A 15,504-nucleotide genomic window follows, 5' to 3' on the forward strand; every position below is an offset into this window, starting at 1 on the left:
CTTGACCGATGGTAATCCATACCTCCCAAATGTCCCGCTTACCGCGGGAACGTCCCGGTATTCGGGGACGGTCCCGTGTCCCGCCCGGGGCCGTCATTGTCCCGCGGTGGGGGGGGGGGGGCAGTTGGGAGTCCCCCCAGCCTGAAAAGAATAGATGCTGTGTGCATTCATATTCAATTCATATTCAGCCCGCAGAGAGGCGGAAAACGTGGGGGCGGCCGGAGGATGCGTCATACCGGGAGGACATCCCTTTTCGGGAGCCGTGCGGGAGTCCCGATCCCCACCTTCAAAAAGTTGGGAGGTATGGTAATCTAACAGGGGATGGGTTCAAAGAAGCCTCTTGTGGGCTTGGGGGGCATGCTGCCCTCACCACAGACTCTATTTTCCCTCTATGGGGTCATGGACCTCCACAACGGAGAATATCCCCTGTCAGTCGAGATCCTGAATGTCGAGTCAGCATACAGTACCCGGCATCCAGCCAAAGGCACTTACCACAGCCAGGGAGTCTCTTGTCTGTTGGGAACAGTTATATAACATAGAAACATAAAATGTGCTGACAGATCAGAACTACGTGGCTCCTCTAGTCTATCCTAAACACATGTACATGCAAGTGCATTTACACACTAGGGTTAATTTATTGTTGGTGGAAGCCAATTAACCTATCAATATGTTTTCATATTGTGGTAGAAAACCAACACATGCATCCATACAAATGGGGTAATTCAGTACACCCCGCAGATCTCCAAAATGCGCTACTCAGCACCTTCTGGAGGTCTGCGCATGTGAAGTAGTGATGGGGTCAGTGACTGAGCATTTTGTAGGAGTGGTCCAAAGAATGCAGGCGTGTCCGGACTACTTGGGGAGAGGTATGTACTACCCTGAGCATAAGTTGTGCTTCACAAAGAATAGATGCATCATAGTACTACACAGCATGTTATTATTTTATCCCATCATGTCACCATATTTAGTAGAACCATGACACCACCGTATAGCCATATCATGTCAATATATATCTCCCTCATTCCACAATAATTAAATGGAAGCAACAATAGAGCTCAGCAGCCTTATTATCAGTGGTGGGGCTGTGGGTGGCGGCTGTCTGACTCAGACACCCAATGTGCCATGCAGCGCTGTGCTGCTGCTCTGTTCCTTGGAGTCAGCAAGGACATACAGGGCTGGTGCAGTGTCATGCATAGTGATGTGGCGATGTCAGCATCACAGCAGCGCACCAAGTGATGGGGGGGGGGGGAATGATGGTGTGCTTTTAATTGTTTCATTTTTTATTATTATTTTATGGAAGGCCAGGAGTGCGCAATATAAAAGGCATTCTAAGGCACTTATACTGACCCCATGTTGCGAGTCTTGACTGCGCTGAAAAGGTGTGATGAGAGATGCAGTATTTAAGGTGGATTAAAGAGGAACTAAATAGATGTGGGGAGGGTAGACAAGACAAGAAGGATGCAATGAAAGAAAGAATGAAGTTGGTTTCGAATTATGTTTTCACTGAGAACATCTGAAAATGTTACTAAGTCATACCTCCCAACATTGGTGGTATTGGAGGAGGGACTCTTGCGTGTTGAAGGTGCGTGCCTGAAAATAGGGTGTGTGGTCTTGTGGTCAGGGGGCATGGCTTATAATCACAATACTCCGGCGAGGCCACACCCTGTTTTCCCTGCTGTTTTCCCTGCTGCAGTGCTACGAGAGATGCTGGCCATGCCCCCAGCCCTGCTGTCTCACATAATTTGCCGCAGAGGGGAATTCCCAACTGCCCACCTTCCTCCACACTACCGGTCCCAGGTGGGGTGCAGGACAGTCCCAAATAAACGGGAGGTATGGTAAGTATTGCATGAGGGACAGGGGGGGAATTGAGGGCAGAGTGAAGATTACGCTATGTTGACATTCCTGAATAACATGAGAGGCCACGAGGTTGTTCAGAGAAATAAGTTTAGTTTTGGACACATTGAGTTTAAGATAGCAACCGGACATCCAGGAGAGGGCATTTTGACTGGAAAGATGCTAGTGAAGTAGGTGGTAAAGACAAGATCAGAAAATGAAAAAGAGGAGGGTAGGGGTGTCAGGAAAGTGAGGTAAATTGGTTGTTGGGCTGGTTGAGCGTTGTAAGTATGTAAACAATAACGTGCAGCAGGAACAGGAACACTTGTGTAGGTGCAGAGCTTGATGTCATGGTTGGGATGATTGTTAGAGGGGATGTGGAATGACTGGGTTTGGCTCACAATGGGATGTTGAGAGTAGTATTGTATCTTTGTGGGCTCACAGGTGGACATGGGAAAGTGTAGTGGCGTGAGTGACGCAGAGGAAAAGATGAATTTTAGGACATTAGGCCCATTGTGAGCAGATTTGGGTGCAGGAAGGGGAGCATAAAGCCAAGATACCTGTATAGTGAAAGTTGGTTATGAACAGCAGGAAGACACTCTTATATTTAGATAATAGGAAACAAGACCCAGGGAGTGTCTGTGTGGGGGTAAATGGTGTGGGGTTTCTCCTATTTACTCATTTTTGAGGGGTCCCAACATCTGGATAAATTCCAGGCCTGGGTTAACCAGTTTATGGCTGGTGAATAGTATGGCAGGTATTTTCCTAGATAAAGGCTTTATACTGATCAACCTTACTATATCTGTTACACTTGTCTTTGATTGTCCATTGGCATCCTATGGACTTTCTCCCAGTTGTCTGTTCATTAAGTGTTATGGTTGGGTTTTCATACAGTACATGGATTTTATTTCCTCTTCAGCCACTTACATTTCTGAAAGAAAACATGTAGATTAATGTCACTATAGAGGTCTGGGCTACACCCATGTGACACCAAATCGCTGTCTCTCCCTCTTTGACAAGAGCCTGGTGCTGCACTTTAACATTATGAGCAGCAGTCAGCTCCTGCCACAGTGTACGTGCCGTCAGTACACAGGTATCTCCGGGGTTGCTGGGTATGCCCTAAGAGTAAATAAATGTGGTTAGGTCCTATTTTGGCAATACCATTTACCCTTTTTGGGTGCACATGAACTAAGGGAGTATTTTCAATCGCACTGGGGGCCTGTGATCCCAATGATACCTCTGTGTGTATATGAATTAATTTGTAAGATGATGTTCTACAAGATAATTTTCTCAAAGTTTAGTGTTAATTTCATTTCGTGCCAGGACATTAATCATTGCAATGCATGTGTCAGGTAGAATTTAGCAGACGTATGTCTACTGTACCAGATGGTTACACCTTGGGTCCTACCCTATTGATTGCATTTGCCTGATTGTCTTTCACATTCTATTTATCTGCTCTTGAATTTAATTTCCTTTGCTATTGTATATTCTTATTTGGAATAGTTTCATCAGCAGAAACCGAACATGTTAAACGGGATCTTTCTAGCAGCCTCTGGCATGTATCGGCATGCCTTTTTCAACTAATAAGTGTATGATTGCTCATGCCTGTCTGCCTCTTTTACCCCATTCTTAGTTATGAGCATTTGCTCTCTCTGTAGTAATAACTGCCCATAAATCATCTCTGGACTGTATAGGGATCTATTCATGATCACTTGATGATAGGCCTTCTGTTTGCTGTAGAATGCCCTGCACAGGCTGCAGTGTGTGTGCCCTTGCACCAGCACACAAACTACTGGGCTTATTTGAAATGCTGAGGAAGTTAAACTGGTCTTTAAGGGGATATGGTGACAGTGGAAAAGTTGAAGAGTGTGAAGACTCACGCCAAGCAGTTTTCAAAGTACAGTAGATTGAAGAGAAGAAATGTCAGAACAGCTGGACCTTATAGGAGGACATTACAATGGTCAACACAGGTGCAAAATAATGACTGCTTGAATCAGAATATTGATTTTCCAATGAGGTGAGAAAGGGTCTGATACTAGAGATGTTGTGGTGGTGGAAACTGCATGAGGGAACATCAAGGATGTCTCCCAGGCAGCATATTTGATGAAAAGCAATGTTTTGAGGAAATGTATCGGAATACCATGAGTTTGGTTTTGGTCATGTTTAGCTTGTGAAACTGCTAGTACATACAGGTATGAGAGAGGAGATATATTTTAATGTCATTTGTGTAGACGTGTGGGGCAAAATGTAATAGAGTGTGAGATTCAGAAAGTGAGAGATTTTGGAACAGTTTTTTTTTTTTAAAGCAGAAGCGGCAATCAACTACATGGCAAAATCAACCTGTTTTTTTTCATTGTAAATGACTGCCGCTTTAAAATGTTTTTGAAAACTCTCCCAAAATCTCTCACTTTCTAATTCTCACACCCTATTACATTTGTCCCGTAGTGTCTAATGAGTTCATATTCCTAGAGGTGGCTTAATCTTTTACAGATAATGCTGGGGATTATAAACTAGCTATGAACAGGGTCACATAAGCAATGAGTTTTCATGAGTCGCACATAATCGGCACAGAACACAATCATACAAAGCTTATGTGGTTCAGCAATTTTTTTGCAACTTCCATGATTGAAATGGCGCAGTGTGTACAGCCAAAGGTGCTATTGCGATTCATGCAGTTGGTCTTAGAAAATGTGGCACAAAAGGAATGGGCATTTCTGGTTGGTGAATGGGTGGTCGCTATTAATGCATGCCGTAATAGGTCATTCAGTGGATGTATTACGGGAGGGGCAATGCAAGTGGATGCGCTCCCAGCCCTAGTGTAGGAGATGGGTTTTGATGGTATGCCCAATGGTGGTGTATAGGGAAGGACGCATCACTTATAGCATGCATAGATATTAAACGTTGGCTTCTCAGTCACTGCACATTAAGCCGAGCAGATGTACACCGAGGAAGGACTATTTGCATAAGTTAGAAGATGGGCAACCGTCCATAGTTGCTGCTGTGAGCGATTCTGGGTTAGAATCAAGCCCTTTGCTTAATTACATTATATACGCCTAATTTATATTTGGTCATTGACATCCACCTCTTTTCTCTATAAAAGTAATGGAGGACAGGGTGTTGGCTAGGAGGTTCACATATGTATATGTTGTGGAAGGCAATATGAGCTCCATGGCTCCCTCACCATGCCTACAGCAGACACAACCGTATTAACAGCGTTGGTTATGAGAATGTTCTGTAATACATTCTATTCTAGAAAATCTAACTGCATTATTTGTAGCAGAGGACTATATGTTCCTTCCTCATTCTCCCTCATTACAACCTTAATGCATTCACTGTTTATATGCTGTTTATAAACTACTCTGCCATACCATTGTCCGGTTTAGTGGATTCCCATGAGCTATTATAGAGCAATTAAATAGCTGCAACTATAATGTGACAGACCCTCCTGGGATCTCCCATCCATTAGCCCTTTCTTGGATCTGGTGTCATATTGCAATGTAAGAAAGCAGCAAAGGTCATGTGAGCACAGCTAGGTTTATAATACTGTCTTGCTGTCTTGCGCTGCAGTGGTCAAACAGCCTCCAGTGTCCCCTATTGACTAAAGCAGAAATCTGCCTCCGATAACTGGCAAAGAAGTTTAAGTTTCTTAATGCAAGAATAATTGAATTAATCAGTTAATCCTATTCAGTGTCAGAAACTCCTTCTGCTAGGGAAAAATGTATCACTTTCCAGATGGCAATCATGAAAGTTTGTGAGCAGCAAGGATGGTACACCCTGTCATAAGGCATTGCTGTAATGTGATTACACACTGGCAGCATTCCGCTAACAATGTGTCAGGGCTGGGATTATTCCATAGTCAAACACTGTGCAAGCGAGCTGAGTCACAGCTCTCGAGAGGCTTCCTCTAATGCGCTTTCAGACCACCTTTGCCTGCTTGTTTGCTTAACAGGGTAACACTTTAATGGAGATTGCTAAATTTATTCTTGCCCCACAATTTAAAGGACTTCCAGAGCATAGACTGCTTGGTGTCTTGTATACAAAGTCAGCAGTTCTCAGTCACCTGCAGTTTGCACTCTGTATTCCCTTCATGATGTAACTGTGTTTTGTTTTGGTTGATTTTAATAATCTTTTAGTTGATGGCTGTGGAGTTATTTTGCTAACTGATGCATGCATTATAATGGCTGGAATTGCTATTTAATTTGTGATAACTGGCAATACATGTGCAGTACACAGATATATACATATGCATTCACCAGCAAAAGCATGCACACACCACACTTGCTGAGTCTTTGGAAGTTATTCTGGTTGACTTGCAAGGCTGCGAATTTTGCAGCCTTATGAGTCTATCAGATGCCACCTGCTGCCCACACGGTTGCCTGTCCCCCCCCCCCCCAACTCACAAATCCAATGATTTCTCCAGTGCCCTATGCAGGAAGCAGCAGGCAGCTGCCATCCGCTGCCAGCCCCCCGCACCATCATTAACATGGGAATGCCCAGCGTTTTCATGGGGATGTTCCCATGGGCGAATCCCCTGGCCTGCCGCCCTACGCCCCGCGCACACTGTTGTGTGTGAGCTCCCGCCAAATAATCTATTCACCGTGGCCACTCGCACTGAATGGCTGCATATGTGGATAAGTGACTATGCGGATGCGCAGTCGCTAAAAATCAGTCCCCCATGCCAACGCTTGCCACAAAATGCATTGGACTCACCGTTTAACGGGCTCCTCCCTAACACTGAATGCGGCAAGGGTGTTTGACGACGAGGGTGGATTTTCCTCACCATAGAAAACTGTAGGTACTTAAATGTTAGTTGGGCGCCCACTAAGTTATTTGCTTAGTTTTACGCGTCCCCTCGCAGGGCTCGCTATGCTCGCCACGCTTTGGCCTCAGTGACTCCCTGTGCTCGCCACACTATATAAAATCAACTCCATACCGACATGGATAGTGGGGGTATGAGCGTACTTACTATATGCCCAACTGGGCGCCCAATTAACATATAAGTACCAAACTGTATATAATATTTCTTCTGATCAGATTTATTTTCCTCTCATTGTGTTTTCTTTCTCATCTCTCGGACAGGATTAATAGTGTACCTTGGGATGATGTGTGGTGCGTTTGTGTGGGGAGGACTGGCAGATAGACTGGGAAGGAAGAAATGTCTCATGATCTCGCTGACCATCAATGCTGCCTTTTCATCCTTGTCGTCCTTTGTTCAGGGGTACGGGTTCTTCCTTTTCTGCCGCCTTATTTCTGGATTTGGGTGAGTACTTTTTTACTCTTATTTTAGAGGCTGTTTGAAAAATAATAGTTAGGAGCTGATTGTTAGTGCTTTATATGCTATGATCCCCCTTAATATGGTGGCTAAAATCTTTATTGATCCCAGTCTCATGCATCTCCACTAGACAGCTGGAAGGTATAACACCATCTGTCAACATGAACATGGATGACAGGGTCAAAGGGTCGACAAGATAGTTCAACCTCAAAAAGGTTAACATGGTGTATAGTCGATAATTACTAAAGGACGACAGTACAGAAATGTTGACATGAAAATGGTTAACTCAAAAAAGTTTGACACAACATTTTTTAACAACTGAAATAATACCTATTGTGCGCTTGTTCCACTGTGATACTTATAGATAAACAATGGCAAAAATAGCAACAGGCTTACTCAAGGGCAGCTATTCCCTGTAAGGACCTTGGATAACTGAAATAAAAGAATGAGTATTTAGGGAGCACCCTTAATGGTCATCTAATGACCACCTAACTTTAACAAATCATATTTTCTATAAATGAGGATGCTTAATTTGACACGGAGTTTACTTGTAATGATATAAAATATTTGTTTAAAATACATTAAAAAGGTTCTTTATACATCACAGATACAGTATAATGATTTAAAATGTAAATCAGACTTGCTGGTGATTATTGAGTAGAAAGGTATTAACTGTTGACTCTTTTTATAACATCACTCATTGCGTTTCATCACATAGGGACTTCTTCATGGTGTTTTTTAAATAAAGTTACTCTCCAGTCTGCTGGATGTTTTTAAACAGAAACTCAAATCATAGTAAACTTTAGTAGTTCAATCTGCTTAAATGATCTTAAGAAACACAGACGGTCCTTAAACTTTTTACTATGACATACAATAGTCATAGTGCACTTATAATGCAATAAAATATAAAACCAGCTCCAATGCATATCCTTATTTAGCAGATAATTCTTGTTTGGCTTCCCTCTTCTTCAATAGGGAGATATCAGCTAACATCAAAGTGTGGCGCACACAGGTCAGAACCAGAACAACATTTTTAAAGTTTCTTTTTTTTTTAATAAACTCATTTTTTTACAACACAATAAACGGTCCTCTTGTAGGGCATGCGAAGGGCACGGTGCCTTGCTCCGCTATCACTGTGCTCTGCACAGGATACTATTCCCAGTGGTAGGCCATGTGAATATTAGAGTATGAAAAGAGTCAAAAATGTAAAAAAATTATTAAAATCTTATGTCGACCATATGTGTGTCAAACACTGTGATGTCATGTCGACCTTAGACCTTTTGTACCTGCAACCTAAGTAAGTTTTGTTGACAATGTGGGTGGACTTATCTTCCAGATTCCATTATTAAGGTATACAGTTTCTTTATAGTTTTAGGCCCTTGATGGCTAACCTTGAACTACACATCCCAGAATGCCGTGCATCAGTTTCAGCATGGCCAAATAGCAAAACTGTAGCAGAGCATGCTGGGATGTGTAGTTCAACAACATCTGGAGTGTCAAGGTTAGCCATCAAGGTTTTAGGCAGTGCTTCAGATGTTTAATAACTTCTTTGTGAATACCGTGAACATTTTTACAGAATTATAAGTTCTCTTCCTACCTTTCATTGTTTCTGCTTCTTTAGTATTGGAGGGTCCCTTCCCATCGTGTTTGCCTATTTCTCTGAATTCCTAGCTCGGGAGAAGAGAGGGGAGCACCTGAGCTGGCTTTGCATGTTTTGGATGATTGGGGCAATCTATGCATCAGCAATGGCCTGGAGCATCATTCCACACTATGGTGAGAGGTTACTGACATACGGCCCATACTAGTAATTACCACACTGTCGTTATTTCAGGTATTGTTATTATAAACATCCCACTCTTATTATAGAGAGCTAAAATGCTCCACTCTTCATATGGTCAAATGTACATTGCCAGTGTTCCTAGTATTAAGAAACTGTTGGTATTCCATTTCTCTTCTCCCTATATAATTGCTTACTGGAAACACTTTCTCATGTATCATTCAAGTTTTGCTCGGCGTCTTCATAAAATAAATACTTCATGTTCCGTCCTTAGAATCTTGGAAGCAATATGCAGAGATATTATACACACAATAATGTTCTGTAACAGCAATAAAACGTCAAGGGCAACAGAATGAATCTATTCACATTTATTTCACATCTAAAATCCAGCTTGTATCATTGGTTTACATTATAATGGAATGCAAATCTACAACTTAATGTACAAGTAACCAGTGTACTGTATATGATTTTTTTTCCTATAAGCAATAACATTTTCTGTGCAGGATGGGGATTCAGCATGGGAACCCACTACCATTTCCATAGCTGGAGAGTATTTGTGGTGATATGTGTCCTGCCGTGCATTGCCTCTATCATCGCTCTAAAGTTTATGCCGGAAAGTCCTCGCTTCTTACTAGAGGTAAAGTAATGGATTCCAGTCATGTGATCTTAACCTGCTATGCATTATTGGTCATTTACCATCTTTTTTTTTATGCACATCAATCAATTGAAAAAATCCAATTCATAGCAATGTGTTGCTTATATGCCCACATTATTTTCTATAAATAAAGTTTGATAACTTTTCTGGGGTAATAAGGGAATTGAACAAAGGTTCATTTTGTGAGGTGGCTTCTCCTTCCGTATATGCCTTCCCATGCATTGCAATGATTTGAATTCTCCCTTACAAGATAATGTAGAGAAGAGGTTGACAAACTCCACAATTACAGTCAGTGGCAGCTCTTACCCTTTCAGAGTAGAGGGGCTGCCGCGATGTGCCTCCTCCCCTCCGCTGCCACTGCCATGCTCCGTGCGCCGCTGCTGGGCCCCGCCGCCGGTCCCTTGCATGGGGCCAGCGCATGCGCAGTAACTTCATACATACTATGTATGCGCTGGCCCAAGCCTCCATGGGCTGCCCCGGGGGCTTAATCAGGTTCCCGAGTCTGGCGCATGCGCAGTGTCGTTCGTTATACTGCGCATGCGCATAACCCATTTTGGGGGCTGCCCCTCAATTGCGCACAGAGAGGCATCCCGGAGGGAGGGAACGCCTCCCAATGGGACTGCGTTGAGTGACTGGCAGGTCAGACTTCCTATAGTAAGTCACTGTCAGTCGCATTGAAGCCAGAGCAGTCTAACAGACTGCATCTGTCTTCATTGGCAGAGAACAGTGGCGGATTTTATCTGGGGGGGCTGCAGCCCTGCAGCCCATAGGTAAAAACCACCACTGATTACAGTCCAGGTTTAAGGATATCCATGCTTGAACACAGGTGACTTCATTAGCACTGCAAAGAAAAATACATGGTGCAGATGCACACTCCATATTATTAATCAATAATAGAGGCTCTTGGAATATTAATTGGCCATGAAATATTTGCCCACCAACCAGCTTCACGGTGGCCTCATTTCTGGTGGGTCCCTAATACTAAGTTTGAATCTGGGGCGCGGAACCCCGAAAAGGTTGGCATAGGCCAGTCACCCCAGGGCAGCACACAAGTGAAAAACTAAGCTAAAGGTGTATTAATAAGAAAGTAGCAGAAGCTAGAGGTTAAAAAGTGAAGTGCTAGAAAGTATAATATATTAGTGGGAAATAAATAGTGCTAAATAAATGTTAGGGTGTGCCACCCCGAAAGCAACTCAGCCACACCAACCCAAGGGGAGCCGCGCCCCAAATCCATCCCCAAGACTAGCAATAAATGTCAATTTTAGGTCTTACCTATATTGTGCCTCCAGTTTGCAGTCTGGCTACCAGGGACCAAGCTGGTAAAATAATATTCAAATCAGGTGGGTGGGGTGCTACTCTAAGTTGAAGGAGTCCCAACCTTCAGGTGTACAGGTGTACACTATATTAGCTTATTGGGGGGGGGATCTTAGAATGCACACCCAAGACACATGAGGTGCTATCATGCTGGGACTTGTAGTTCTGCAAAGAAAAATACATGGTGCAGATGCACACTCCATATTATTAATCAATAATAGAGGCTCTTGGAATATTAATTGGCCAAGAAATATTTGCCCACCAACCAGCTTCACGGTGGCCTCATTTCTGGTGGGTCCCTAATACTAAGTTTGAATCTGGGGCGCAGAACCCCGAAAAGGTTGGCATAGGCCAGTCACCCCAGGGCAGCACAAAAGTGAAAAACTAAGCTAAAGGTGTATTAATAAGAAAGTAGCAGAAGCTAGAGGTTAAAAAGTGAAGTGCTAGAAAGTACCTCCATACAATAATTAAACATTGCAAAGAAACCTGCCACTACTTGATAAATGTATGATCTGGGTTCGGTTTCTTCCACAGACCGGTAAACACGATGAAGCTTGGATGATACTAAAGAAGATTCACGACACTAATATGAGAGCAAAGGGAGAGCCAGAAAAAGTTTTCACAGTAAGAAAGAATCCATATGTCTATGACAAATAATTCCTAGTAAGATATTCATATTTATATGACAAACATAAGGCTTCCATATGTCCTGGTTTTCCCAAGACAATCGCTATTGGTAATTTCTCACTTGAAGTTACTGTATGCCTCACAGAGTTTCTGAAATGCTCTAGTTTGATCATAAAAACTTGCTTGGAACTTAGCTGCAACTGGAACCTTAAAAAGTCTGTGATAGCTGTGGGATATGGAAAATGTACTTTGTGTTCAGCTTTGTAGTTTGCTTACTTAGCAGAAAGCAGAATTCAATATCAGTAGATATTTTTGTTAAAACTGTAGTTGAATCTGATGATTGAATTATGGCATTCAGAAAAGGTAATATATAAACCACAAAATTGTAAATAAAGCTGGGGGGCAAATGCACTTTGAACTTCTACAAATTTGGCCCTGTTTATAGACATGGCAACATACCATACTTGCCTACTTTTGAAAACTAGTTTCAGGGAGATTATAGTTGGTGATAGAATTTTGCACAGTGCCTCATGGAGAGAATGTGAAAAGAGATTGTGAACGTGGCACCTAGAAGCGTGGGTGGGTACCGCTACATCTGAGAGGAATCTTTTAAAATTACTTATATCCAAATGTAGATGAGCCCCAAAGCAGTTAGTACGAGCTACAGATGGGTCAGGTCCCATCTTTGCAGGGGATGGCGCTGGCGTCACCAGCCGCCATCCCCCGCCAGCGCCATGGCGATGGTGAGAAGGGGACGCGCGCGCACGCGCGCGCCCCTTCCGACGGCGCTTCCAGCCGTTCCCCGGGTCCCCGCCGGCTTGCCGGCGGTAACCCGGGGTCCCCGCCGCCTGCCCGCACCCCCCCCCCTAACCCCCCCTAACCCTGTCCGTCTCCCTGAGGCGGAGACGGACAGGGTTTCCGTCGCGCTAGCGACGGAGACTGAGACGCGCGTACGCGTGAGACGCACGCGCGTCTCAGTCTCCTCGCTGGCGTGGCTGCTGGCGGGTCGCCAGCGCGTACGTTCTGGCGACCCGCCAGCAAGGATGAAAATAGTAACATACTGTACTATACTTGCTAAAGTGCTGGGAAATTATGCTGATGATTCAATGTAAATATATCTATCTCTCATTCCATTTTTCCCCAAAAATGTAACAGTGTAATGTGGGCTAAGTGAAATGAGGGAGATTGCTAGACTAGTGAGGGAGAGAGGGAGATTGCTGCTATTTCAGGGAGTCTCCTGCAGAATGCAGGAGGGTAGGCAGCTATGCAACATACTAGTGTCTGCTGGGGGTGTAAACATTGAGTATTAAGAGTGACTATTGAAGTAGGTGAGCGGACCAAGGACATGCCATGTTATAAGCAATGTTGACGCATACAGTACATGCACCTAGTTTTGCAATGAAGTGCTAAGATTCCTTTATGCATGGCAATATTAATTAACTGCATTGTTTTATTTCTCTGACTCCATGAGAACATTGGGATAAGTAGTGTTTATTGTGGCTATTTATTGTAACAGGAATGTGAACCTTATCTAGTGTCTCATATCTCAAGTATAAAGGACCAGGAGATCGGGTGTTATTTTTACAGTTATTAGTAGTAGTAGTAGTAGTAGTAGGGGTAGAATTGGGAATTTTGAAGTGGGGGATATGGAAAATGTTGAAGTGGCAATATGAACAATGTAATAGAATTGTAAGTTATGGTGTGTACTTTTTTTTTACAAATTTACTAAGAACTGTACCTTCTTAACTTTGTATTGATAGCAAAAATACACACACAGGCCCTTATTCTGGTTAACTCTCAGAGGCAAATTCCTTCTCAAATGGACAAAACCATGTGCACTGCAGGTGGGGCAGATGTAACTTGTGCAGAGAGAATTAGATTTGGGTGGGGTTTTTCTTCAAAGTGAGAACTACATTGCAGTGCACAACTAAAGCTGTCAGTATTTTCCCTGCACAGAAACAACCCAAAATAACTCACCCAAATCTAATTTTCTCTGCACAAGTTACATCTGCCCCACCTGCAGCGCGCATGGTTTTGTCCATTTGAGAAGGAATTTGCCTCTGAGAGTGAACCAGAATAAGGCCCATAATCCTCACACAGGAAATTGCTCTCACTGCTCACTGCACACTATTATATTCTCCCAACATAACATAATGGATGGTAGGGCATGAAATACTGCCTGTCAGCACATGTCGGCTCAAAAAAAAAAAGTAAAAAAACGAATGTCGACCTTTTGACTGTCAACCTTCTCACTGTCGACCTAATGCTTGTGTTGACCTTACATCCCTGTCGATCTTAGCCTTATATACCTAATTCAGGTATCGACATAAACACTGTCGACGTTCAGTGGTCAACCCAATGTATGTCCACCTTCATTGAGTCGACCTAGGGACTGTATCCCTACCATTCTTTATCCCCCTCACGTTTATCTATTTTAAAGGCTTAATACATTTGCCCCAATTTGACTAATTGCAATGTCACTGGCTGCTGGTCCCTTCACTATGGCAGGAGTCTTCAACAATTCAGTGCCATGCCGCCACATACCGGCACACTTTGTCTATAATGTATTATGTAAAATATGACATTATCCTTCCAATTCCAGAAAGTATATTTTTAGTTGCACTTCACCCAATGTAATAAAAATCCTTAATGATAAAAAAGAACACACAAATGGAAATGTTTGCATGAGTGCAGGGGCAGAAGTACACTTATTATTGATGTGCTATTATTTTGCTGTATTCAGATATTTCCAAAGGTGTGTGCCTAGAAATGTTGTTGGCAAACAAGTACTGTGCGCTAGAACACATAAAGAAGCCTTATGGGGCATACACATGGCATGATTACAGACCCATTTCTAAGCGATCTGACTAGATTGCTTAGAAATGAAGTATGCCGCCCGGCAATGGCGATGCTGTTGCCTGACTAGATTTTGAGTGCATGCAGTATAAATCTAGTCATCGCCCATGTTCTCTCTATTGAGAACACTGGCAGTGACAGATCTCTCAGCACACATCGCTGGTGCAGCGCTGTGTGTTGAGCAGTCTGTGCTTAGCTAGATTGCTCAGCACAAAGCTCCCGTCTATCCACGTGTACCTGGCTTTACAGGTATAGGGGGAGATTCTCTAAGAATCTCCACCCCCCTTCGCCGCCCATCGCATATTTAATTATCGCATATGCTGTAACATATGCGATAATTAAGGCAAAGGACAGCTCTTGCGTTAAGAGCTGTCCTTTGCGGTGAGAGTCGCCGGGTCCCAGCAGGTCCCGGCGGCTCTCCCCTCCCTCCCACACCCGGCGCTGCTGCTGCTGCGCCGGGCTCTCCACCTCCCTGCACCCGGAAGAGGATCAGTGCAGGGAGGAGGTCACAGGTCCGGGCAGCACTGCGCTGTGCTGCCCGGACACAGGTGAGGGGACGATGCGGGTCGGCGGGGGGCGGCGGAGGGTTGCGATAGAAGCCCATTGGCTTCTATGGGGCATCGCCAGATTTTTCTGGCGATGCCCCCCGCCGCGGTAACCCGGCGGGGGATGCTTACAGCATCCCAAAATGCGGTAAAACCCCCGATAACAGGGTTTTTACCGCATTTTTAGCTTAGAGAATCTCCCCCTTAAAGATTTGTAATCTTTAGATACTACTTTGGATAGTGACACTTATTCTGGTTCATTCACTTGATGAGAATTTGCACCCTTGCGAGTGAACCAGAACCCACCTTTCGAATGGCCCACCATTCACAATGCGCGTACTTTCGCATTGGTTGCAAATTGATGTTTTACATAAACAGCCATTCGCAGACTGCGGGGTAACAGGCCATCGAATGATATGGAACGTGCACGCAGATCTAAGGAGCGACAGATCTCAGAGCAACCTTAGATCTGTGTGCACATTCGGAGGGAAGTGGGTGGGCAGCTGACATCCGGTGATGTCAGCTGCCCACCCCCACCCCCCCGCACCTGCTTCATTGGCCCATTAGCATGAGAACGCCCAGTGTTCTCATGGGAATGCCCACAAAATGCTGGGCGCTTCCATTC

The 15,504-nt window shown here is 44.0% G+C and overlaps 1 protein-coding gene across 3 annotated transcripts in view; it reads left to right on the forward strand.

Annotated features, from left to right (window-relative positions):
- The window catches only part of SV2B (synaptic vesicle glycoprotein 2B), a 124,107-nt gene that overhangs the window by 87,345 nt on the left and 21,258 nt on the right, over positions 1–15,504 (forward strand). For all 3 annotated transcript variants that reach the window (XM_083184231.1, XM_083184229.1, XM_083184230.1), the window contains 4 exons: positions 6,913–7,093; positions 8,727–8,878; positions 9,386–9,519; positions 11,386–11,475. In XM_083184231.1, coding sequence (XP_083040357.1) covers positions 6,913–7,093; positions 8,727–8,878; positions 9,386–9,519; positions 11,386–11,475 — 557 coding nt within the window. The remainder of the gene's footprint in view (positions 1–6,912; positions 7,094–8,726; positions 8,879–9,385; positions 9,520–11,385; positions 11,476–15,504) is intronic.

Source organism: Crinia signifera, chromosome 4 (assembly GCF_055691185.1).
Source record: "Crinia signifera chromosome 4, ASM5569118v1, whole genome shotgun sequence".
Classification (NCBI taxonomy): domain Eukaryota; kingdom Metazoa; phylum Chordata; class Amphibia; order Anura; family Myobatrachidae; genus Crinia; species Crinia signifera.